General features: G+C 45.2%; 1 protein-coding gene across 11 annotated transcripts in view; it reads right to left on the bottom strand.

Moving 5' to 3' along the window:
* The window catches only part of LOC115206143 (E3 ubiquitin-protein ligase TRIP12), a 51,828-nt gene that overhangs the window by 12,379 nt on the left and 17,158 nt on the right, over positions 1–22,291 (bottom strand). For 3 of the 11 annotated variants that reach the window (XM_029772777.1, XM_029772778.1, XM_029772786.1), the window contains 20 exons: positions 14,641–14,792; positions 14,006–14,089; positions 13,256–13,351; positions 12,744–12,895; positions 12,609–12,644; positions 12,265–12,360; positions 11,880–11,972; positions 8,845–9,006; positions 8,649–8,717; positions 8,359–8,524; positions 8,024–8,141; positions 7,700–7,856; positions 7,329–7,482; positions 6,880–7,108; positions 6,628–6,746; positions 6,095–6,299; positions 5,877–5,977; positions 2,964–3,138; positions 2,065–2,206; positions 1,607–1,798 (listed from right to left, as the gene is read on the bottom strand). In XM_029772777.1, coding sequence (XP_029628637.1) covers positions 1,607–1,798; positions 2,065–2,206; positions 2,964–3,138; positions 5,877–5,977; positions 6,095–6,299; positions 6,628–6,746; positions 6,880–7,108; positions 7,329–7,482; positions 7,700–7,856; positions 8,024–8,141; positions 8,359–8,524; positions 8,649–8,717; positions 8,845–9,006; positions 11,880–11,972; positions 12,265–12,360; positions 12,609–12,644; positions 12,744–12,895; positions 13,256–13,351; positions 14,006–14,089; positions 14,641–14,792 — 2,698 coding nt within the window. The remainder of the gene's footprint in view (positions 1–1,606; positions 1,799–2,064; positions 2,207–2,963; positions 3,139–5,876; positions 5,978–6,094; positions 6,300–6,627; positions 6,747–6,879; positions 7,109–7,328; positions 7,483–7,699; positions 7,857–8,023; positions 8,142–8,358; positions 8,525–8,648; positions 8,718–8,844; positions 9,007–11,879; positions 11,973–12,264; positions 12,361–12,608; positions 12,645–12,743; positions 12,896–13,255; positions 13,352–14,005; positions 14,090–14,640; positions 14,793–22,291) is intronic. The other 8 variants (XM_029772781.1, XM_029772782.1, XM_029772787.1 and 5 more) reach the window with 4 other exon arrangements.

The raw sequence follows: 22,291 nt of genomic DNA, 5'->3' as shown, positions 1-22,291 counted from the left end.
ATTGGCATTCTGACTGCAGGAATGTCCACCAGAGCTGTTGTCAGAGAATTGAACGATCATTTCTCTACCATAAGCCGCCTCCAACATTGTTTTAGAGAATTTGGCATTATGTCCAACCGGCCTCATAACTGCACACCACATGTATGGCGTCGTGTGGGTGAGCAGTTGGCTGATATCAACGTTGTGAACAGAGTGCCCCATGGTGGCAATGGGGTTATGGTATGGGCAGGCCTAAGCTACGGACAACAAACACAATTGCATTTTATGGATGGCAATTTGAATGCACCGTCACCGTGACGAGATCCTGAGGCCCATTATCGTGCCACTCATCACCTTATGTTTCAGCATGATAATGCACAGCCTCATGTCGGATGTGTCTGTACACAATTCCTGTAAGCTGAAAATGTCCCAGTTATCCCATGGCCTGCATACTCAGACATGTCACCCACTGAGCATGTTTGGGATGCTCTGGATCGAGGTGTACGACAATATCCATCAACTTCACAGAGCCATTGAAGAGGAGTGGGACATCATTCCACAATCAACAGCCTGATCAACTCTACGCGAAGGAGATGTGTCGCGCTGCATGAGGCAAACGGTGGTCACTGGGTTGTGATCCACTCCCCTACTTTTTTAAGGTATCTGTGACCAACAGATGAATATCTGTATCCCCAGTCATGTGAAATCCATAGATAATGCCTTATGAATTGATTTCAATTGAATGATTTCCTTATATGAACTGTAACTCAGTAAAATCTTTGAAATGATTGCATGTTGCCTTTATATTTTTGTTCAGTATAAATAAGGAGCATACGTTTCAGCCTTGTCTTCATCTGTGCTGTACAAACAAATGAAGGAGACATGTACTTAAGACACCTACTGTGCGTAACTGGAGCAAGCAGCTATAGTTCATTAGATAATGGCGAATACGAAGTCAATGTATAATAACAGGGAATATGTAGAAGACCATTAAAAAAAAATTTGACAATTCAAATGTCACATAATAAAAAAAATAAAAGACAACGTCTAGGCCAGTGTTTCCCCAACTCCAGTCCCTCAAACATGTTTGTCGTAGCCTCGGACAAAAACACCCAACTCAACTTGTCAACTAATCATCAAGCCCTCAATGAGTTGAATCAGGTGTTTTTGTCCGGGGCGACAACCAAAATGTGTGCTGTTGTGGGTACCTGAGGACCCGAGCTGGGAAACACTGGTCTAGGCTACATAACAATATAATAAGCAATAGATGCATGCAATACTCAAGTAGGTCACAAAACTCAGAGGGCGGGGCCTTGTTGAGAGAGTACCATTTGAAGTCTAGATATTTTTACTCCTACACAGCAGCCGCCATCCATTCTAGCCTGAGCGCAAACCCTCATACTGGCTTAATACTGCATTTAGAGCCATGAGTTGTATAGCCAATAACTAGGGCCTTGAGCTCCAGTCTCTGTCTACATGGCCTTATAGACTGGAGTTGGCTCCCTTGTCAGTCACTGGATACTGAGAAAGGAGGAAAGTCTTCATCTGGCAAAAGACGAGCTTCTGACCACAGGAAACAGAATCTCATTCAAGTTCTGTGCTTCTGCCCAGCCGAACACAGACTTACCGGGCAGCCGTAGAAGACGTGCAGGAACCTCTTGAGGCGGACGTCACGGCTGACCAGGTCACGGTCACTGCTGGAGGTCAGGTAGAGCAGCAGCTGCTTGACCAGGCCGCTATGCTGGATCTCGAAAGACGACACATCCGACTCTGACACGATACTGCAGATCTCCACGAGGCACTCCACGCCACCGTCCATCTAGGGGGGTGTGTGTGACAGCAGTCAAGAATGTTATTATCATATCCCAAGTCACTCACTACCGTACCTTAATGACCTTGTCATTAGCTAGCAATGTAGATAGTACCCTGTACCATCAAAACAGCACAGCATAACAAACCGTTTTTGCAAATTAGTATTAGCGAACAAGGTCAGCAAAGCAGACTCCAAGATGTCAACTAATGAGTATGTATTTACTTTCAAAGCGACAACACTACAACACAGGAGACTATTGTGGAGTACAGTACCTGCAGGCTGAGCTGTTCCGTGGCGGTGCAGAGTCTCTGGAGTACATTCAGTGCGGGGTTGCTGCCATCAATTTTTTCAGTGTTGAAGTAGCGGGCCACAAACTTACAGGCCTGTTCTTTAATCCAAGCCTTGATCTTGTCCCTGTGGGGGTGGACCCTATCATTATCATCACAACCACCAGGGTTGTCTAAAGATATTACAAGCTGTCAAAAGATTGTTTCCTCCAGTCCTTAATTCCGTAAGTCCCTCTCAAAACCCATTGGAGGAGGTTGTCCGAGGGGAGAGAGCTTGGACCCAGGAGGAATTGAAAGCACGATCAATTAAACCAGGGGTGCCAAACATACGTTCAAGTGCCAGATCCGGCCCGTGAACACATTCAATTTTAAGTGCGGCTCTCAGGACCTCGGGGAATGCCGAATGCAGGGCAAAATTAGTTTGACACCCCTGGATTAAAAACACTTGCAACATTACTTGACAGTTTTTATTGAACGACACCTTCCCCAAAACATTAAATGTTCTTGAACTGACTTGAACAGTACGTTTGCTCTGTGTGTTGGGGTGTAGCTTGAAGCAATGAGTGACTAATTAAAAAAATAAAAAAATAATAAAAAAAATAAAAAAAGGGGGGAGCGGTGCATTTTGAATCCTCATATTTGCACAACCCAACCCCTCCACGATTTTCAATCTTTCAGAACAGCACTGTTTCCGTTGAAATTAATGTTTCACACCATTTTTCTGAATGAACGCAAGCCTAATAACATTCTGAGCGAGCTAATGATAATTACCAACACTACTATTATAGGTCACCACAACTACCAACTTTATCATCAGTACTACCAACACTGCTAGAAAATCAACAATGTTGTCATCACCACCACCACATTAGTCTTTGACGTACCTGTTGTTGGAGACTGAGTCCTTGGGAGGGGCGCGTGCCAGGCCGCTCACCCCGGCCGTGCGAGAGGGCTCAGAGTTGGTGCTGTTGGTCTGAGCACCCAGCTTGCCCCAGGTCTTGGGGTTCAGACTGGCCAAGAAGGAGGATTTGGGGGACTGAGTAGTGGTAGGACTCTTGGCTGTAGAAACAGGAAAACAGTTAGTCACAGGATGAAACATGACAAAGTTTGTCTCAAATGATACCCTATAGTTCAGCGTTTCCCAAACTCGGTCCTGGGGACCCCAAAGGGGTGAACGTTTTGGTATTTGCCCTAGCACTAGACAGCTGATTGAAATAATCAAAAGCTTGATGATTAGTCGATTATATGAATCAACTGTGTAGTGCTAGGGCAAAAACCAAAACTTGCACCCCTTGGGGTCCCCAGGACCAAGTTTGGGAAACACTGCTACAGTAGTTTGAAATAGACACCAGAGTCTAGTCACGAGGCATTTATTTATTTTAGGTCAAGAAAATCACACGGTGTCAGTTTGCATTCTGCATAAATGTCTGTCACGACCGATATACCAGGAGTCCAGGCACAAAGAGGCATGGAGACCAACGATGCCATATGTCAAGTTGCTCTTGCACTTAGTAATGAACAGGCAAGCCAGAGTAGTGGCTGGCTGCAGATAACATAGTGTTGAATTTTGTTGATTTGAACGAACGCAAAACAATGTCATAGTAAAAAACCCACACGTTTATATTACTGAACAAAAACATAAAACGCAAAGTGCAAGTATTTCACCAAGTTACAGTTCATAAGGAAATTAGTCTACTGAAATAAATTCATTAAGCCATAATCTAATGAATTTCACATGCTGGGCAAGGGTGCAGCAATGGGTGGGCATAGGGCCACACACTGGGGAGCCAGGGACAGCCAATCAGAATGAGTTTCTCCCCACAAAAGGGCTTTATTACAGACAGAAATACTCCTCAGCACCCCCCCCCCCCGGATGTGGAGGTCCTGGGCAGCTGTGGTTCCACGTGGTCTGCGGTTGTGAGGCTGGTTGGATGTACTGCCACATTCTCTAAAACGACGTTGGAGGCGGATTATGGTGGAGAATGAACACTAAATTCAGCTCTGGTGGACATTCCTGTAGTCAGCATGCTAATTGCACACCCCCTCAAAACATTGGTGGTATTGTCCGACAGACCGGGGCGGCAGCGTAGCCTAGTGGTTAGAGCGTTGGACTAGTAACCAAAAGGTTGCAAGTTCAAATCCCCGAGCTAACAAGGTACAAATCTGTCGTTCTGCCCCTGAACAAGGCAGTTAACCCACTGTTCCTAGGCCGTCATTGAAAATAAGAATTTGTTCTTAACCGACTTGCCTAGTTTAAATAAAGGTAAAATATATATATTTTTTAAATTGTGTTGCGACAACTGCACATTTTAGAGTGGCCTTTTATTGTCCTCAGCACAGGTCCACCTGTGTAATGATCATGCTGTTTAATCAGCTTCTTGATATGCCACACTTGTCAGGTGGATGAATTATCTTGGCAAAGGAGAAATGTTCACTAACAGGGATGTAAACAAATGTTGTGCTCAATTTGAGAGAAATAAGCTTTTATTTATTTCTGGGATCTTTTATTTCAGCTCATGAAACACGGGACCAACACTTTACATGTTGCGTTTATATTTTGGTTCAGTACTCACACACACACATTACACAAAAAAGTATGTGGACGTCCCTTAAAATTAGTGGATTTGTCCATTTCAGCCATAGCCGTTGCTAACAGGTGTATAAAATCGAGCACACGGCCATGCAATCTATATAGACAAACATTGACAGTAGAATGGCCTTACTGAAGAGCTCAGACTTTCAACGTGGCACCGTCATAGGATGCCAACTTCTCAACCTTCTGCCCTGCTAGAGCTGCCCCAGTCAACTGTAAGTGCTATTATTGTAAAGTGTAAATGTCTAAGAGTAACAACGGCTCAGCCGCGAAGTGGTAAGCCACACAAGCTCACAAAATGGACCGTTGAGTGCTGAAGCGCGTAAAAATAGTCTGTCCTCGGTTGCAAACTGCCTTTGGAAGCAACGTCAGCACAAGAAGTATTCGTCGGGAGCTTCATGAAATGGGTTTCCATGGCCGAGCAGCCGCACAACAGCCTAAGATCACCATGCCCTATGCCAACCGTCGGCTGGAGTGGCATAAAGCTCGCCGCCATTGGAGCAGTGGAAATGCGTTCTCTGGAGTGACGAATCACACTTCACTATCTGGCAGTCCGACGGACCAATATCTGGGTTTGGCGGATGCAAGGAGATGCAACGCTACCTGCCCCAATGCCTAGTGCCAACTGTAAAGTTTGGTGGAGGAGTAATGGTCTGGGGCTGTTATTCCTGGTACAGGCTAGGCCCCTTAGTTCCAGTAAAGGGAGATCTTAACACTAAAGCATACAATGACATTCTAGACGATTCTGCGCTTCCAACTTTGTGGAAGGCCCTTTCCTGTCTCAGCATGACAATGCCCCCGTGCACAAAACGAGGTCCATACTTGACTGGCCTGCACAGAGCCCTGACCTCAACCCCATCAAACACCTTTGGGATGAATTGGAACGCCGAATGTGAGCCAGGGCCTAACCGACCAACATCAGTGCCCGGCCTCACCAATGCTCGTGGCTGAATGGATGTTCCAACATCTAGCGGGAAGCCTTCCCAAAAGAGTAGAGGCTGTTATAGCAGCAAAGGGGGGACCAACTCCACATGAATGCCCATGATTTTAGAATGAGGTGTTCAGGTGTCCACATACTTTTGGTCAAGGAATTTTACCTTTAGTGCTACAAATGTATCAGTGACATTTAGCTTTAGTGTCACCTGTGAGAACCATTTGCATCCAGTCTTAGAGATTGTAGGAGAGTTCCAATAACAACAATTACCCTGATTGTCTACTTTGTCGTCGTCCCTGGGAGGAGAGTATTTGGGCCTTCTGGGCCCTCTCTTAGGCAGACGTTTTCTCTTCAGCACATCACTTAACCGCCTAGGAGAGAAGGACAGATGAATGTTGTTCCATGGAGGAGCGTGAGAGTGTACTTCTGTGTGGTATATCTGACCTATCATACGTGCACATTCACATGCATTTAGTACTCGTTCTCACCCCTGTGGACTGAGGTCTAGTGAGTCGTCCATGCTGTGCTGGAAGCTAGGCGAGCCCAGGTCTGGGGTGGCGTTGGAGGCCGCCGTAGTGGTCGCAGTGCTGATGGTGGTGGTACACAAGCTAGCTGTGCCGCTGGTACACGCCTTTGGGGGACTGGTGAGGAAGGCCTCTGACTCAGCCAGGTTCTTTACCTGGTGCATCACACCTGGAGGGGAGATGGAATACATTGAAATTCCTCTTTTCACGATTCTCTGATATTGAAGAGGATGGTGTAAGAAATTGTGATTCAATAAATCAGGGAAAATCTATGACATTTAGCTGGATAAACAGCTTTCTATGGTCCATGACAAAGTACATTGCGGTGTGACATCAATTTTCTGACTTCGCTGAAATACATTGAAGCTCAAATAGCAGTGGAGGATCCATCATAACAGGTCCTCTCCTGGTGCTAGAAAAGAGCTGCGTTTCAGCAGGTGTTTTGGATCATTACAGGTCAGCTCCTCTGGGGAGGAGACGTAGACAGGATCCATTACCTTCTCTTCTGAAGAAGACACTGAATACGTCGGGCAGCTTCTGCATGAGGATCTCAGCCATCTGCAAAGAGCCAACTACAATCTTCAGGTCTTGGCTGGACAGCATGGAGGCAATGTGACTGGGAGAAGGAAACAGACAAATGCTGAGGTTCAGGTGTAGTGTAAAGACAAGCTGTACTGGCTATTGCTTTGTGTCCATGGAGACAGACATCTTGACTCAAGAGCACCCCAAGGTTGTGGGCAAAAGTTCACCTGGACACAGCGTGGTTCCTCAGCACGTCCTTGAGGAGCTCGGCATCGGCGAAGAAGATGATCCTGAGGATGGCTCGGAGGCACTTATGTCTGACGGCTGGGCCAGCCGACGAGCTGTACACCTCGTACAGCACCCCGAACAGGGTCTTGATGAAGCACTTGGCCAGCTCAGGGTCCTCCTTCATCAGCTGGGCCCGTGCATCCTCCCGCCTCACCTCCTGGTGACCCCCTGGGGGACAGACAGGGGAAAACTCATGTAAGATTTGATAGTTCTTTTGACTCAAAAGGAGAAATTGGATTCCATCAGCTACACAGGAACAAAAAACAAAGTAGCCTGTTCAATTTCACAAAAGTTTACAAAGAGATGCTTCAAGCGCTGCCTCTTGATGTAGAACATCAGTTGATGTAGTATAATGTCTATCACTAGAAGTAATGGTGGTGTCTCTCACCAGTAGTGGGGTTGGCTAAGGGGTTGGGTTTCCTCTGGATACCCCGTGCTGTGCCAGTGTCCTCGTTGATCTGCTGCATAGAGTTGAAGTCGATGGTGTAGACGCGGCCCAGGGTGGACAGGCTGATCTCGTCCTCTCCGTTCTGGTGGGCCGTCTGGAGAGGAAGAGAGAACCAGACACCCCCAGACGTTAGTGTAACACTGGGCTGCACAGGGGATTCACACAGCTCACAACATACGAAGAAGGTCTACTTTGTTGTAGTATAAGTAGGGCCAATAGTTTTCCCAGACAACCTGAAGAGGAAAAACTCTGGGCCCCAAGTCTGGATGAAAAGAAAGTCCCTATAATGGAGCAGCATGTCTGTTCTTTACCTCAATGATGCGACTGTCGATGCGGTTGTAGGGGTGCCACAGGCCCCGGTCGTCCCTCCACTGCCAGATGGCACCCTCTGTGGCCTGGGCACTGCCCTTCTTCAGCATGAGGTCCACAGCAAAGATGCCCTCTCTAGGAAGGCAGGGCATTAGCTCGCTGGTGGTGGGAGAAACAACAAAAAGACAGTTAGCAAAGTGCATCAGTGAACTTCGCAAACAAGGCATGTGGTAAGTGCATGGAGGCCGCCATTTTTATGTATGTCCACCATTGGGGCAGAAAAGGTTGTTTTAACGTTGAAAGAAGCAGCAGAGGGGATTCCTTACCAGATGAGTGAGGTGAGTTCATAGAGCTCCTGTGGGCTCCGGGGCACCAGGTCAATCTGCTCCTGGCAGCTACCGTTGGCCGCGCCGCACAGAAGGAAGCGCAGCGTCTCTGCAATATCTGAACAAAGACAACATCCTTAGTTCACTCTTTCCACAGGAAACTGGCTTAGACACAGTCAGGGACTTTAGCCTTGGAGGCATTTAGACTGCCATTATATATTTCACTTCCAAGATTTTGTAAGCTGCATTGTTAGGCTTTATTCAAATGCCCCTGTCTGGCGTGCGCGTGTGTGTGTGTGTGTGTGTGTGTGTGTGTCGGTCTGTGAGCCACTCACTCTGCTTCATGAGCTGCACGGCCAGACAGGGGCAGTTGGAGCACATGAGGGAGAACATGCGCACCACCATGATGAACATGCCCGAGCTGAGCACAGGCGGGGTGACCACCAGCAGCTGCTGGATGTTGGTCAGCAGGTCCCGCGAGGCCACCTGCTGCAGAAGGTTCTGTGGACAATGGCCATACAGAGGTCAAGGGTCAGTCATCGTGATGACATCATCATGGGTCTGCTCGGGAGGGTGAGAGATGTTAGAGCCATAGAAATGTGTCGAGTAGAACCACCTCACTCACCTCCTCGTGTTGAAAGTTATCCACCAGTCTGGCAAAACAGAGACAAGTGCTTTCGACAGATTTCTTATCCTGTACGTGGGGGGGGGGGAGAGAATAACCACATTAGACAATTGATGCATCTTCACAGGTAACATGCCACAGACAACACCAACCTCACCTGCAACATAGAGCATGTAAAAGGTGAACGTGTGTGTACCTGGTGTGTGAGTCTCTGGGTCAGCAGTGGCAGAGAGTCAGAGACAAAGTGGAACTCGTCAGGGGTGATGCTCTGGCAGCAGTTGGCGGCAATGGCCAGGGCGTTCCTCTGGGCGTTGATGCTAAAGAACTCCAGGTACAGCAGACAGTCAGCCAGGCCACCCTGCATGACACAGGACACACCCCACAGTTATACACAAGGATAGGGATAGATAAAATGTGTGAATACAAAAATGGCTTCCATTCTACTCCGTTTCACTTCTTAAAGCGATATTCCTATTCTGCACAACTATCATACAGACACAAAGTTGGCCTTCAACACTGAGGGATCTCTGACCAAATTGTTGAATTCAAAATGGCTTCCGTTCATCTTTCCATTCCTGTACATAACATTTAAATTACTACATTTACACATCACTGCACAACAGGGTTTCTGTTAAGTTAAGATCTGGCACCGGACAACGTGACCGGGATGATTTTAATTAAACGTCCATTTGAGAATTTACTAGACCTATATGCATTGGGTGCATAACCCATCTCCCCTTCGATAATCACCAATCCGCAGTGTGAAAGAACAATGGAAGTTATAGGCCTACTGCTGCATTGGCCTTTAGGCTATGAGTTCTTTAGCTGTCGACGGATCACGTGGTAGCCAATGTGTTCATAAGGTAGAGCCTGGTGATCTCGCATTAGTTGACTTAATGATTCATTCAGATTTTTATGAGTAACCACGTGACAATGATTGAGAAACAAACATTTTTTCTTTACATGACTGTTCCACAAAAATGCGCATATGAACATAACTGGCATGCAGAACGGTAGGACACAAACTCCCCAAACTTGAAACTCACACACCGCCTATAAAGTCTATAGAAAATAATTGCCTCCACGGTCAGATTTTGCCTATAGGCTACTTTGAAGCCAGGTAAGACATGCCTCATTAACTAAAACATACAGGTTTCAAAAATGTTCAAAATGCATACTGCCTCCAGCTCACATTGTAAAGTGGTGTGTGAAGAGCTGATAGCCTGTTGCCTGCACTTGAATGGTGAATGGGAGGTGCGCTTCAATTACAAGTTAATAAAAAGTAGCTTGTTTTAAAATCATGCACCAAAACTGTTAACACGTGATTGCATTTAGAATTGTTGCAAATAGGGTTTATAAAAGCTTGTTTTACTCCAGCAGCAACCAGCTGAGGAGCTGCAGGTGAAATCCTGCTCAAACAACGCTGTGATAGTTGTGTTGGATAAACAAGATACATGACTCAACTTAATAACAACCAATATGTAATTAACCTGTCTGGGCTAGGGGGCAGTATTTTCACGGCCCGATAAAAAACGTACCCGATTTAAACTGGTTACTACTCTTGCCCAGAAACGAGAATATGCATATAATTAGTAGATTTGGATAGAAAACACTGACGTTTCTAAAACTGTTTGAATGGTGTCTGTGAGTATAACAGAACTCATATGGCAGGCCAGAACCTGAGAAGATTCCATACAGGAAGTGCCCTGTCTGACAATTTGTTGTACTTCTGTTGCATCTCTATCGAAAATACAGCATCTGTGCTGTAACGTGACACTTTCTAAGGCTTCCATTGGCTCTCTAAAGCCACCAGAAAGTGGAATGGGGTGTCTGCTGTCTCTGGGCAAAGAACAGCAGCAGAGTTAGTAAGTGGTCAGCCTGGGGACAGTGAGACTGAGATGCGCATACACGAGACTTCTCCATTTTTTTCTTTCAGCCTTTGAATGAATACAACGTTGCCCGGCTGGAATATTATCGCTATTTTACGTACAAAATAGCATTAAAATTGATTTTAAATAGCGTTTGACATGCTTCTAAGTACGGTAATGGAATATTTTTGTCACGAAATGCGCTCGCGCATTACCCTTCGGATAGTGACCTGAACGCACGAACAAAACGGAGGTATTTGGATATAACTATGGATTATTTGGAACCAAAACGACATTTGTTGTTGAAGTAGAAGTCATGGGAGTGCATTCTGACGAAGAAGAGCAAAGGTAATCCAATTTTTCTAATAGTAATTCTGAGTATAGTGAGCCCCAAACTTGGTGGGTGTCAAAATAGCTAGCCTGTGATGGCCGAGCTATGTACTCAGAATATTGCAAAATGTGCTTTCGCCGAAAAGCTATTTTAAAATCTGAAATAGCGTTTGCATAAAGGAGTTCTGTATCTATAATTCTTAAAATAATTGTTATGTATTTTGTCAACGTGTATGAGTAATTTAGTAAATTCACCGGAAGTTTGCGGTGGGTATGCTAGTTCTGAACATCACATGCTAATGTAAAAAGCTCGTTTTTGATATAAATATGAACTTGATTGAACATAATATGCATGTATTGTATAACATAATGTCCTAGGAGTGTCATCTGATGAAGATCAAAGGTTAGTGCTGCATTTAGCTGTGGTTTTGGTTTTTGTGTCATATATGCTTGCTTTGAAAATGGCTGTGTGATTATTTTTGGCAGGGTACTCTCCTGACATAATCGAATGTTTTGCTTTCACTGTAAAGCCTTTTTGAAATCAGACAGCGTGGTTGGATTAACGAGAGTCTTATCTTTCAAATGGTGTAAAATAGTCATATGTTTGAGAAATTGAAGTTATAGCATTTGAGGTATTTGTATTTCGCGCCACGCGATTCCACTGGCTGTTGACTAGGGTGGGACGTCTAGCACAGAGAGGTTAACCGATAGACTGATAAGCATGACAGTCAACTGTATGTCAATCAATTTAAAAAAAGTATTCTTTTTCAAATGGGATTTTTTTACTCCCGGTCTTTTTGGCCGGCAACAGTTTTATTTATCGACTATTTTTAATTTGTCGTTTTTAAAAGCCGTCTATTTCCGGCTAACGGAAAACCTGCTGCGCAGCTATCATACAGCCACCACTGTTAACACTTATTTTAAGGTGAGCCCATGAGACCCGGGTAGGGAGCAGAGATGATGACATGGAGAGAGAGAGAGAGAGAGAGGCAGAGCTGAGCCACAGGTGGGAGACAGAGGGAGAAACACTTACAGCCTGCAGGATGGCTTTGCTGTGACGCCTTGACAACATCTCCAAGGCTGTCAGGGCCTGCTCCGCCACATCAATGAATTGGATCACCTGAAGCTGCAGGCAAAGAGAGAGAGAGAGAGAGCGAGAGAGATGCATTAGCATATCCACCACCGGTTTATGACCGCATATGAATGAAGAGGGAACAAGAACATGAGAGAATGACAGAAATGGAAGACAAGAGAAGAACAACGTGCGGGTTAGAAATACTTGGGGTGCATTCAGTAGGCATGAATTGGTGGGACATGTTTTCAAAGGACTAGGTAGTACTTAAAATTTAAGGAGAACGTTTCCGTTTCAAAGCATGTGTTTAGTGCCTTCTGAACCTGAGCAGAGGGGGTCATCCTACCTTTTCCAGGAAGACGGGGATGGCGTCCACGACCACAGCAGAGGACCGAGGCAGCGCCTCCATCATGTAAGTGAGAGCACGGGAGGCGTGGTTCATCTGAGCAGAGTCACGGGGTAAGATACAGTTGTCACAAGCATAACCACAAATCAAACATGTTGGCTGGAACCATACAGTTAACACTGCTCAGGTATGGTTTTAGGCAACCAAATGTAACTAGGAGACAGAGTGCAGTGTTGCACATTCTTTGCGAAACATTTCAGCACCTGCAATGTAGGCCTAATGTCATGGTGAAAATCAAATATCACTGCCCCCCCCCCCCCAAGATAGAAGCTCAGAATACTCACAATGTCAAAATTATGCTCCATCTGCAACAATGTGATCTGTGAGGAAGAGAAGAGGGGAATAACAGACTTAGCAAATCAAGACCGTGTAAAATGACTGAAAACAAAAAAAGGTGGACAAAGCATTGAGTGACTCACCAGCGCGGGCACCACACTCTTCACAGGGAAGCCTCCTAGCGTCTCCTCGTTGCCCATCACCAGTAGCTGGCACATCTCGATGGCGGCCTGGAGCTGCTGGGACTCGTCACCGGTGGCCTGCAGGCCCTGCAGCAGCTGCTGAGCCTTGGAGCCTGGGAGGAGAAGAGGGATAAAGCAGGTCAGAGTAGAGACTAAACAGCAGGGTCAGTATTCACAAGAGTGCTGATATAGGATCAGTTTAGCCTTTAAGATCAAACTGAATAAGATTATATGGCGAGGGGATCAGACCCTAGATCAGCACTCCTCCTCTGAGAAATGTTTTTAATATGGGCCCTGCCAGGAGTGCAGTGAGCATACACTTGGATTACAGTTGAGTCAATAGCGGGTTAGAAGAATAAAGACAAACATAAGTGAACTCAACACCTCCCCTGAGAGAGAATATAAACATCTTGCTCACAGATGTTAAGTGGTAATAAAATGGATTCTGGACACGGACAAAGTGTAGTACTTACTGGCTCCACTGCCTATGGTTCTGTGAAACAGCTGGGACATACGGGGTCCCAGGGGCCCAAAGAGGTGTGGGGGTAGACCCCTGGCCTCCAACAGGGCTGTGGGGAAAAAACAGCCAGGTTAGACAACAACGAAAGACCCAGCAACACCAACAGGGGCTGACAGGGAACTTCGACAGGAACATTGGCACCTGTATCAATTTGTGTGTGTATGTGTGTATGTGTGTATGTATGCATGTATGCATGTATGTATATATGTTTACTTTCACCCCTTTTTCTCCCAAATTTCATGGTATCCAATTGGTAGTTACAGTCTTGTGTCTCATCGCTGCAACTCCCGTACGGACTCGGGAAAGGCGAAGGTCGAGAGCCATGCATCCTCCGAAACACGACCCAACCAAGCCGCACTACTTCCTGACACAATGCCTGCTTAAACCGGAAATCAGCCACACCAATGTGACAGCGGAAACAACGTACACCTGGTGACCATGTCAGCGTGCATGCGCCCGGGCCGCCACAGGAGTCGCTAGAGCGCGATGGGACAAGGACATCCCTGCCGGCCAAACCCTCCCCTAACCCGGATGACGCTGGGCCAATTGTGCGCCGCCTCATGGGTCTCCCGGTCGCTGCCAGCTGCGACAGAGCCTGGACCTCTAGTGGCACAGCTAGCAACTGCGATGCAGTACCTTAGAACACTGCACCGCTCAGGAGGCCCCTGGAACCTGTATCCAAGGAAAGCTGTGATCGTCATACCTTGGAGTCTGCCCATTTCAGAGTCATCGGACTCACTCTCACCGGATGTGGTCATCCCTACAGCGCCGGCCACTGAACTAGAAGCTGGAGAGAGAGAGAGAGAGAGAAAAAAAGAACTGTTACATCACCATTTTCATTATCAGAATAACCACCGATTTCTCTCATAAGGTAGGCCAGGTCAGTACAGGTGCAACAAAGCTGGGACTGAGACTGAAAAACAGCTTCTATATCAAGGCCATCAGAGTGTTAAACAGCCATCACTAACACAGAGAGGGTGCTGCCCACAGACTTGAAATCACTGGCCACTTTAACAAATGGATTACTAGTCACTTAGAATAATGCCGCTTTAATAATGTTTACATATCTTGCATTACTCATCTCATATGCATATACTGTAAATTATACCATCTATTGCATCTTGCCTACGCCACTGTCATTGTTCATCCATATATTTATATATTATTATTACATTCCTTTACTTAGATGTGTGTAATAGGTAGTTGTGGAATTGTTAGACTACTCGTTAGATATTGCAGCACTGTCAAAACCATAAGCACAAGCATTTCGCAACACTCGCAATCTGTTAACCATGTGTATGTGAGAAGGAAAAACTCTGTCCTAGCAGCAGTAGGTACCTGTACCTGAAGCCCCCTGCGGGGCCTCGTCAGTGCGGGCGGCCGAGGAGTTGGCCCCGTCCTGGTTGTTGTCCGAGTCGGCCATCTTCTCTTGTCGGCGAGCGTCGGCTGCCCCGCGCTTGCCCAGGCCTGAGCCTCGCCGACTGCACAGACAGGGGGGGAGAAAAAGGCAGAGGGGGACAGTGAGTGACGGCGCAGCAAACAACTAGATCACACAGAGCCCACGGTCAAACACGAGACAGCACACAACTGACATTCCTGGTCATAAGGCACCACTGACTCACACTTGCTCTTTCACAATGTGAACATAAGTTTACTAGGGTTGCAAAGTGTCGGAAAATTTCCAATAAATTCTGGAAATTTGTCCCGGAAATTTTCCATGGGAAGTTAAGCCCGGGAATTTTGCTTATATTCATTAAAAAAAAAAGATAGTTAGCTTACAACAGTGAACCTTCTTTGTGGGATACACAAGGCAATTCTAGGTCTTGTGGCATATTTTGGTAAAACTAATTCTTCCATCACATGTACAGCTGATTCTCAAGATCTTGCACACTAATGAGATGCTATTGAGCCCACACTACTACACTGTCTGAGCCAAGGACTACATGCTTCCTGGTAAGTTTTGATTACAATACTGGGTGAGGTCAATATATACTGCTCAAAAAAATAAAGGGAAGACTTAAACAACACAACGTAACTCCAAGTCAATCACACTTCTGTAAAATCAAACTGTCCACTTTGGAAGCAACACTGATTAACAATACATTTCACATGCTGTTGTGCAAATGGAATAGACAACAGGTGGAAATTATAGGCAATTAGCAAGACACCCCCAATAAAGGAGTGGTTCTGCAGGTGGTGACCACAGACCACTTCTCAGTTCCTGGCTGATGTTTTGGTCACTTTTGAATGCTGCCGGTGCTTTCACTCTAGTGGTAGCATGAGACGGAGTCTACAACCCACACAAGTGGCTCAGGTAGTGCAGCTCATCCAGGATGGCACATCAATGCGAGCTGTGGCAAAAAGGTTTGCTGTGTCTGTCAGCGTAGTGTCCAGAGCATGGAGGCGCTACCAGGAGACAGGCCAGTACATCAGGAGACGTGGAGAAGGCAGTAGGAGGGCAACAACCCAGCAGCAGGACCGCTACCTCCACCTTTGTGCAAGGAGGAGCAGGAGAAGCACTGCCAGAGCCCTGCAAAATGACCTCCAGCAGGCCACAAATGTGCATGTGTCTGCTCAAACGGTCAGAAACAGACTCCATGAGGGTGGTATGAGGGCCCGACGTCCACAGGTGGGGGTTGTGCTTACAGCCCAACACCATGCAGGACGTTTGGCATTTGCCAGAGAACACCAAGATTGGCAAATTCGCCACTGGCGCCCTGTGCTCTTCACAGATGAAAGCTGGTTCACACTGAGCACGTGACAGACGTGACAGTCTGGAGACGCCGTGGAGAACGTTCTGCTGCCTGCAACATCCTCCAGCATGACTGGTTTGGCGGTGGGTCAGTCATGGTGTGGGGTGGCATTTCTTTGGGGGGCCGCACAGCCCTCCATGTGCTCGCCAGAGGTAGCCTGACTGCCATTAGGTACCGAGATGAGATCCTCAGACCCCTTGTGAGACCATATGCGGGTGCGGTTGGCCCTGGGTTCCTCCTAATGCAAGACAATGCTAGACCTCATGTGGCTGGAGTGTGTCAGCAGTTCCTGCAAGAGGAAGGCATTGATGCTATGGACTGGCCCGCCCGTTCCCCAGACCTGAATCCAATTGAGCACATCTGGGACATCATGTCTCGCTCCATCCACCAACGCCACGTTGCACCACAGACTGTCCAGGAGTTGGTGGATGCTTTAGTCCAGGTCTGGGAGGAGATCCCTCAGGAGACCATCCGCCACCTCATCAGGAGCATGCCCAGGCGTTGTAGGGAGGTCATACAGGCACGTGGAGGCCACACACACTACTGAGCCTCATTTTGACTTGTTTTAAGGACATTACATCAAAGTTGGATCAGCCTGTAGTGTGGTTTTCCACTTTAATTTTGTGTGACTCCAAATCCAGACCTCCATGGGTTGATAAATTGGATTTCCATTGATTATTTTTGTGTGATTTTGTTGTCAGCACATTCAACTATGTAAAGAAAAAAGTATTTAATAAGATTATTTCATTCATTCAGATCTAGGATATGTTATTTTAGTGTTCCCTTTATTTTTTTGACCAGTGTATTTTATATGAAACACATGATTTTTTGTTAGCTAGTAAATAGTCACCTACAGCAAAGTGTTTAAATCATTTCTAACTTGTTAACAATTTCTGCTAGTTAGTTTTTGCTACCAGGTGGGTTTTAGCTTGCGTGAGCCTGCTAACTGATGTGTTAACTCACTTGTTTACATACATGTTTCATTTTAAAATATCTTACAAACAAGTTGTTTAATCTAACTGCTTAACTTTTTATCTGTACATAGAATTGTATTTTTTCTCTCTCATTCTTTTCTCATCTTTACAGGAAAATGCCACAGGCACTATCTGATGCGTGGAGATATTTCACTACAGCTAATGTAGAAGGAAAAGGCATGTACATTTGCAAATACTGTGCCAAATCATATGTGAAGAATACAACAAAGATGCAGAATCATCTGGCCAAGTGCATAAAGTTCCCTCAGCGCTCACAACAAGCAACCTCTGTCCCTCTACTTCTATTCGAGGTGAAAATGATGAATCAGACACCTTATATAGACAGCAACAGCTAATGGCCATCCTGGAATCTGATTTTCTTTTTGACTGAATGGAGGAATGTAGACCGAGAAATGCTGATGAATGTCTTGCTCAAGCTGTGTTTGCAACTGGTTCACCTCTGATGCTTACAGGCAATGTGTATTGGAAGAGATTAATGAATGTTCTTCGCCCAGCTTACACCCCCATCTAATCATTTGCTGGATGCAGAGTTCAAGTGAAGGTCAAGAAAACCATAGAGAAAGCAGACTGTATTGCAATCATCTCTGATGGGTGATCGAATGTTGGTGGGCAAGGAATAAACGACAATCTCCAATCACAGAAAGTATTTGCACTGGTGACAGATAGCGCTGCGAACATGAAGGCTGCTTGGTCTAAAGTGGAGGAGTCCTACCCTCACATCACACCCATTGGATGTGCTGCTCATGCATTCAACCTGCTCGTCAAGGACATCATGGCACTGAAAACAATGGATACACTCTACAAGAGAGCCAAGGAAATGGTTAGGTATGTGAAGGGCCATCAAGTTAAAGCAGCAATCTACCTCACAAAGCGAGAAGAATAAGAGCACTACATTGAAGCTGCCCAGCCACACCCATTGGGGTGGTGTTGTCATGTTTGACAGTCTCCTGGGAGGGGAAGGAGTCTCTCCCAGAAATGGCTATATATTCAGTCTGCCGATATGGACAGCCCCATCAATAGGATCCTGCTGGATTATGTATTTTGGGAGAGAGTGGTAAGCAGCCTGAAACTCCTGAAACCTATAGCAGTAGCCATTGCACGGATTGAGGGAGAACGCCATCCTGTCTGATGTTCAGACTCTGCTTGCAGATGTAAGAGAAGAAATCTGTACTGTCCTGCCCACTTCACTGTTGCTCCAGGCAGAGGAAACTGCACTTCGGAAATACATCAAAAAGCGTGAAGACTTCTGCCTGAAGCCCATACACACCGCTGCATACATGTTGGACCCCAAGTATGCTGGCAAGAGCATCCTGTCTGGTGCAGAGATCAACAAGGCCTATGGTGTCATCACTACCGTGTCTCGCCACCTTGGCCTGGATGAGGGCAAGGTTTTTGGCAGTCTGGCGAAGTACACTTCCAAGCAAGGGCTTTGGGATGGAGATGCAATATGGCAGTCGTGCCAACATCTCATCAGCCACCTGGTGGAAGGAACTTTGTGGATCTGAGGCTCTTCCCCTGTTCCCGCCATCATCCTCCAAATCCTACCAAAATCAGACACTTCAGAGCGCAACTGGTCCTTGTCTAGGAACACACACACCAAAACAAGCTGACCAATACAAGGGTTGAAAAATTGGTGGCCATCCGGGTAAATTTGAGACTTTTAGAGCCTGACAACGAGCCATCTTCAACAAGGTTGGAAAGTGACAGTGAAGATGAGTCCTCAGTCTGATGTTCAAGAAGTGGACATTGAGGAGGTCCAGGGAGAAGACATGGAAGCCTGAGAGAAAGACAACCAAAGCTTTAGTTTCTAGACTACCATTCTACAGATGTACGTTGAAAACGTTTTTGGGAGATGCGATGGATCATTGGGGATAACTCAATATTCCCTTTTGTTGTTCTTTGAAATCATCCCCTGTGAAGAGTCAACTCATTTAATTAAAGTTAAATTCGTAACTAAATTGTTTTTTTTACATTTTATTTCTATTGGAAGGATATTATTTGCAATTATGTCTACTTATGATAAGGTAAAGGGTTTGTTTGCCTCCACATGATATGGTCAATATCCAATGCAAAAAAACACCTACATTTAAATGGTATTAATATTCATTTGCATATATTTCTGTTAATTCCCATATTCCCACGGAAAATTTCCACCACTGAATATTCCCCAAAATGTGCAACCCTAATGTTCACATACACGCAAGCAGATATGCAGGTAACCACAACAAGCATGTTTAAGTTCCTGAATGGTGTAACTGTCCAGGGGAAAATATACATTTTTAGATATTTATTTTGGTATGCGTTAACAGAATATCTGTTGTCGACTCGTCCTATACTTGTATGTGACCACAGAAGAAATTGTGGGAAAAAAGAAACTTCATTCCAAAAGGTGAGGTTTTGGAAGGAAAACTATCACAGTGTATGTTTTTGGAATATTTGTTAGAAATCGGGAAACAACATATCATTAATTTGGAATAACAACATTTAATTTGAAGGAATAATCCACCAAAACAACATATTCCTATGAGTTAGTGTTAAATAACACTAATATGTGAGAATTATGTTTTCGGCGATGACATTTTTCATTTTGTCATTATAATAAGGTTGGTAGCAACATGTGAAAAATGTTGTAGAAATCTGTTGTAGCGCAAGTCGACTACAAAATCCACAATGCAACGCTCTCTTGGCTGGCTATGTAGCTAGCAAGCAAATGTAGCTAAACATGATAATACCAAAGCTAATATTAGCATGTGAAGTAGCAAGCCAGCTGTAAAATTGACAAACTGCACTCTCTTACCATGTTCAACCTGCAGATAGTAACTTCATCCCCCCCTCCTTGAGGCAGACTACGCAACGGCACGTACCCATATACAGTGGCTTGCGAAAGTATTCACCCTCGACATTTTCCAGATTTTGTTGACTTACAATCTGGAATTAACATTGATTTTTGGGGGGTTTCTATCATTTGATTTACACAACATGCCTACCACTTTGAAGATGCAAAATATTTTTCCTTGTGAAACAAACAAGAAATAAGACAAACATTGTTTTTTTTTTAGTGTGCATAACTATTCACCCCCCCAAAGTCAATACTTTGTAGAGCCACCTTTTGCAGCAATTACAGCTGCAAGTCTCTTGGGGTATGTCTCTAGAAGCTTGGAAAAACTAGCCACTGAGATTTTTGCCCATTCTTCAAGGCAAAACTGCTCCAACTCCTTCAAGTTGGATGGGTTCTGCTGTTGTACAGCAATCTTTAAGTCATACTACAGATTCTCAATTGGATTGAGGTCTGGGCTTTGACTAGGCCATTCCAAGACATTTAAATGTTTCCCCTTAAACCACTCGTGTTGCTTTAGCAGTAAGCTTAGGGTCATTGTCCTGCTGGAAGGTGAACCTCCATCCCAGTCTCAAATCTCTGGAAGACTGAAACAGGTTTCCCTCAAGAATTGCCCTGTATTTAGCACCATCCACCATTCCTTCAATTCTGACCAGTTTCCCAGTCCCTGCTGATGAAAAACATCCCCACACCATGATGCTGCCACCACCATGATTCACTGTGGGAATGGTGTTCTCGGGAGATGAGACGTGTTGGGTTTGCGCCAGACATAGTTTTCCTTGATGGCCAAAAAGCTCAATTTTAGTCTAATCTGACCAGAGTACATTCTTCCATATGTTTGGGGAGTCTCCCACATGCCGTAAGGCAAACACCATTGCTTATGTTGGCTTTTTCTGTCTACTCTTCCGTAAAGCCCAGCTCTGTGGAGTGTACGGCTTAAAGTGGTCTTATGGACAGATACTCCAATCTCTGCTGTGGAGCTTTGCAGCTTCTTCAGGGTTATCTTTGGTCTCTTTGTTGCCTCTGATTAATGTCGTCCTTGCCTGGTCCGTGAGTTTTGGTGGGCGGCCCTCTCTTGGCAGGTTTGTGGTGGTGCCATATTCATTCCATTTTTTAATAATGGATTTAATGGTGATCTGTTCAAAGTTTCGGATATTTTTTTAGAACTCAACCCTGATCTGTACTTCTCCACAACTTTGTCCATGACCTGTTTGGAGAGCTCCTTGGTCTTTATGGTGCTGCTTGCTTGGTGTTGTTGCAGACTCTGGGTCCTTTCAGAACAGGTATATACACACACACACACACACACACACACACACACCATCTATGTGTAGAAATATACACACACAGTTGAAGTCAGAAGTTTACATACACCTTAACCTCTCTTGGGTAAGGGGCAGTATATTGACATCTGGATGAAGAAGGTGCCCAGAGTAAACTGCCTGCTACTCAATCCCAGAAGCTAAGATATGCATATTATTAGTAGATTTGGATAGAAAACACTGAAGTTTCTAAAACTGTTTGAATGATGTTTGAGTATAACAGAACTCATATGGCAGGCAAGAAAAAATCCCACCAGGAAGTGTGGAATTCTGACGTTTGTAGTTTTTCAAGTGATTCCCTATCCAATATACAGTGTCTGTGGGGTCACACTTCCTAAGGCTTCCACACTTCCTAAGGCTTCCACTAGATGTCAGTCTTTAGAACGTTGTTTCATGCTTCTACTGTGAATGGGAAGAGAATAAGAGGTCTTGGAATCAGATGACATGAGCTCAGTGGCGTGCACTCCCGTGAGAGTTAGCTGTGTTCCTTTGCTTTTTTTGAAGACAAAGGAATCGTCCAGTTGGAATATTATGGAAGATTTATGATAAAAACATCATAAAGATTGATTCTATACATCGTTTGACATGTTTCTACGAACTGTAATATACATTTTTTGACTTTGTCTGAATTTACTGCGCGAGCACAGTGGATTTGGATTACTCGACTGAACGCACTAACAAAATGGAGGTATTTGGACATAAAGGATGGACTTTATCGAAACAAATGAACATTTGTGGAACTGGGATTCCTGGGAGTGCATTCCGATGAAGATCAAAGGTAAGTGAATATTTATAATGCTATTTCTGAGTTTTGTTGACTCCACAAAATGGCGGGTTTGGTTGTGTGACTGAGCGCCGTACTCAGATTATTGCAAAGTGTGCTTTCGCTGTAAAGCTTTTTTGAAATCTGACACAGCGGTTGCATTAACCTCTCTAGGGTATGTGGGATGAAATCGTCCCACCTACTCAACAGCCAGTGGAATCCCGTGGCGTGTTATTCAAATAGCTTAGAAATGCTATTACTTCAATTTCTCAAACATATGACTATTTGACACCATTTTAAAGACAAGACTCTCGTTAATC

The sequence above is a fragment of the Salmo trutta genome, chromosome 13, assembly GCF_901001165.1.
Source record: "Salmo trutta chromosome 13, fSalTru1.1, whole genome shotgun sequence".
In the NCBI taxonomy this organism is placed as follows: Eukaryota; Metazoa; Chordata; class Actinopteri; order Salmoniformes; family Salmonidae; genus Salmo; species Salmo trutta.
This window is presented reverse-complemented; position numbering and strand designations above follow the sequence as displayed.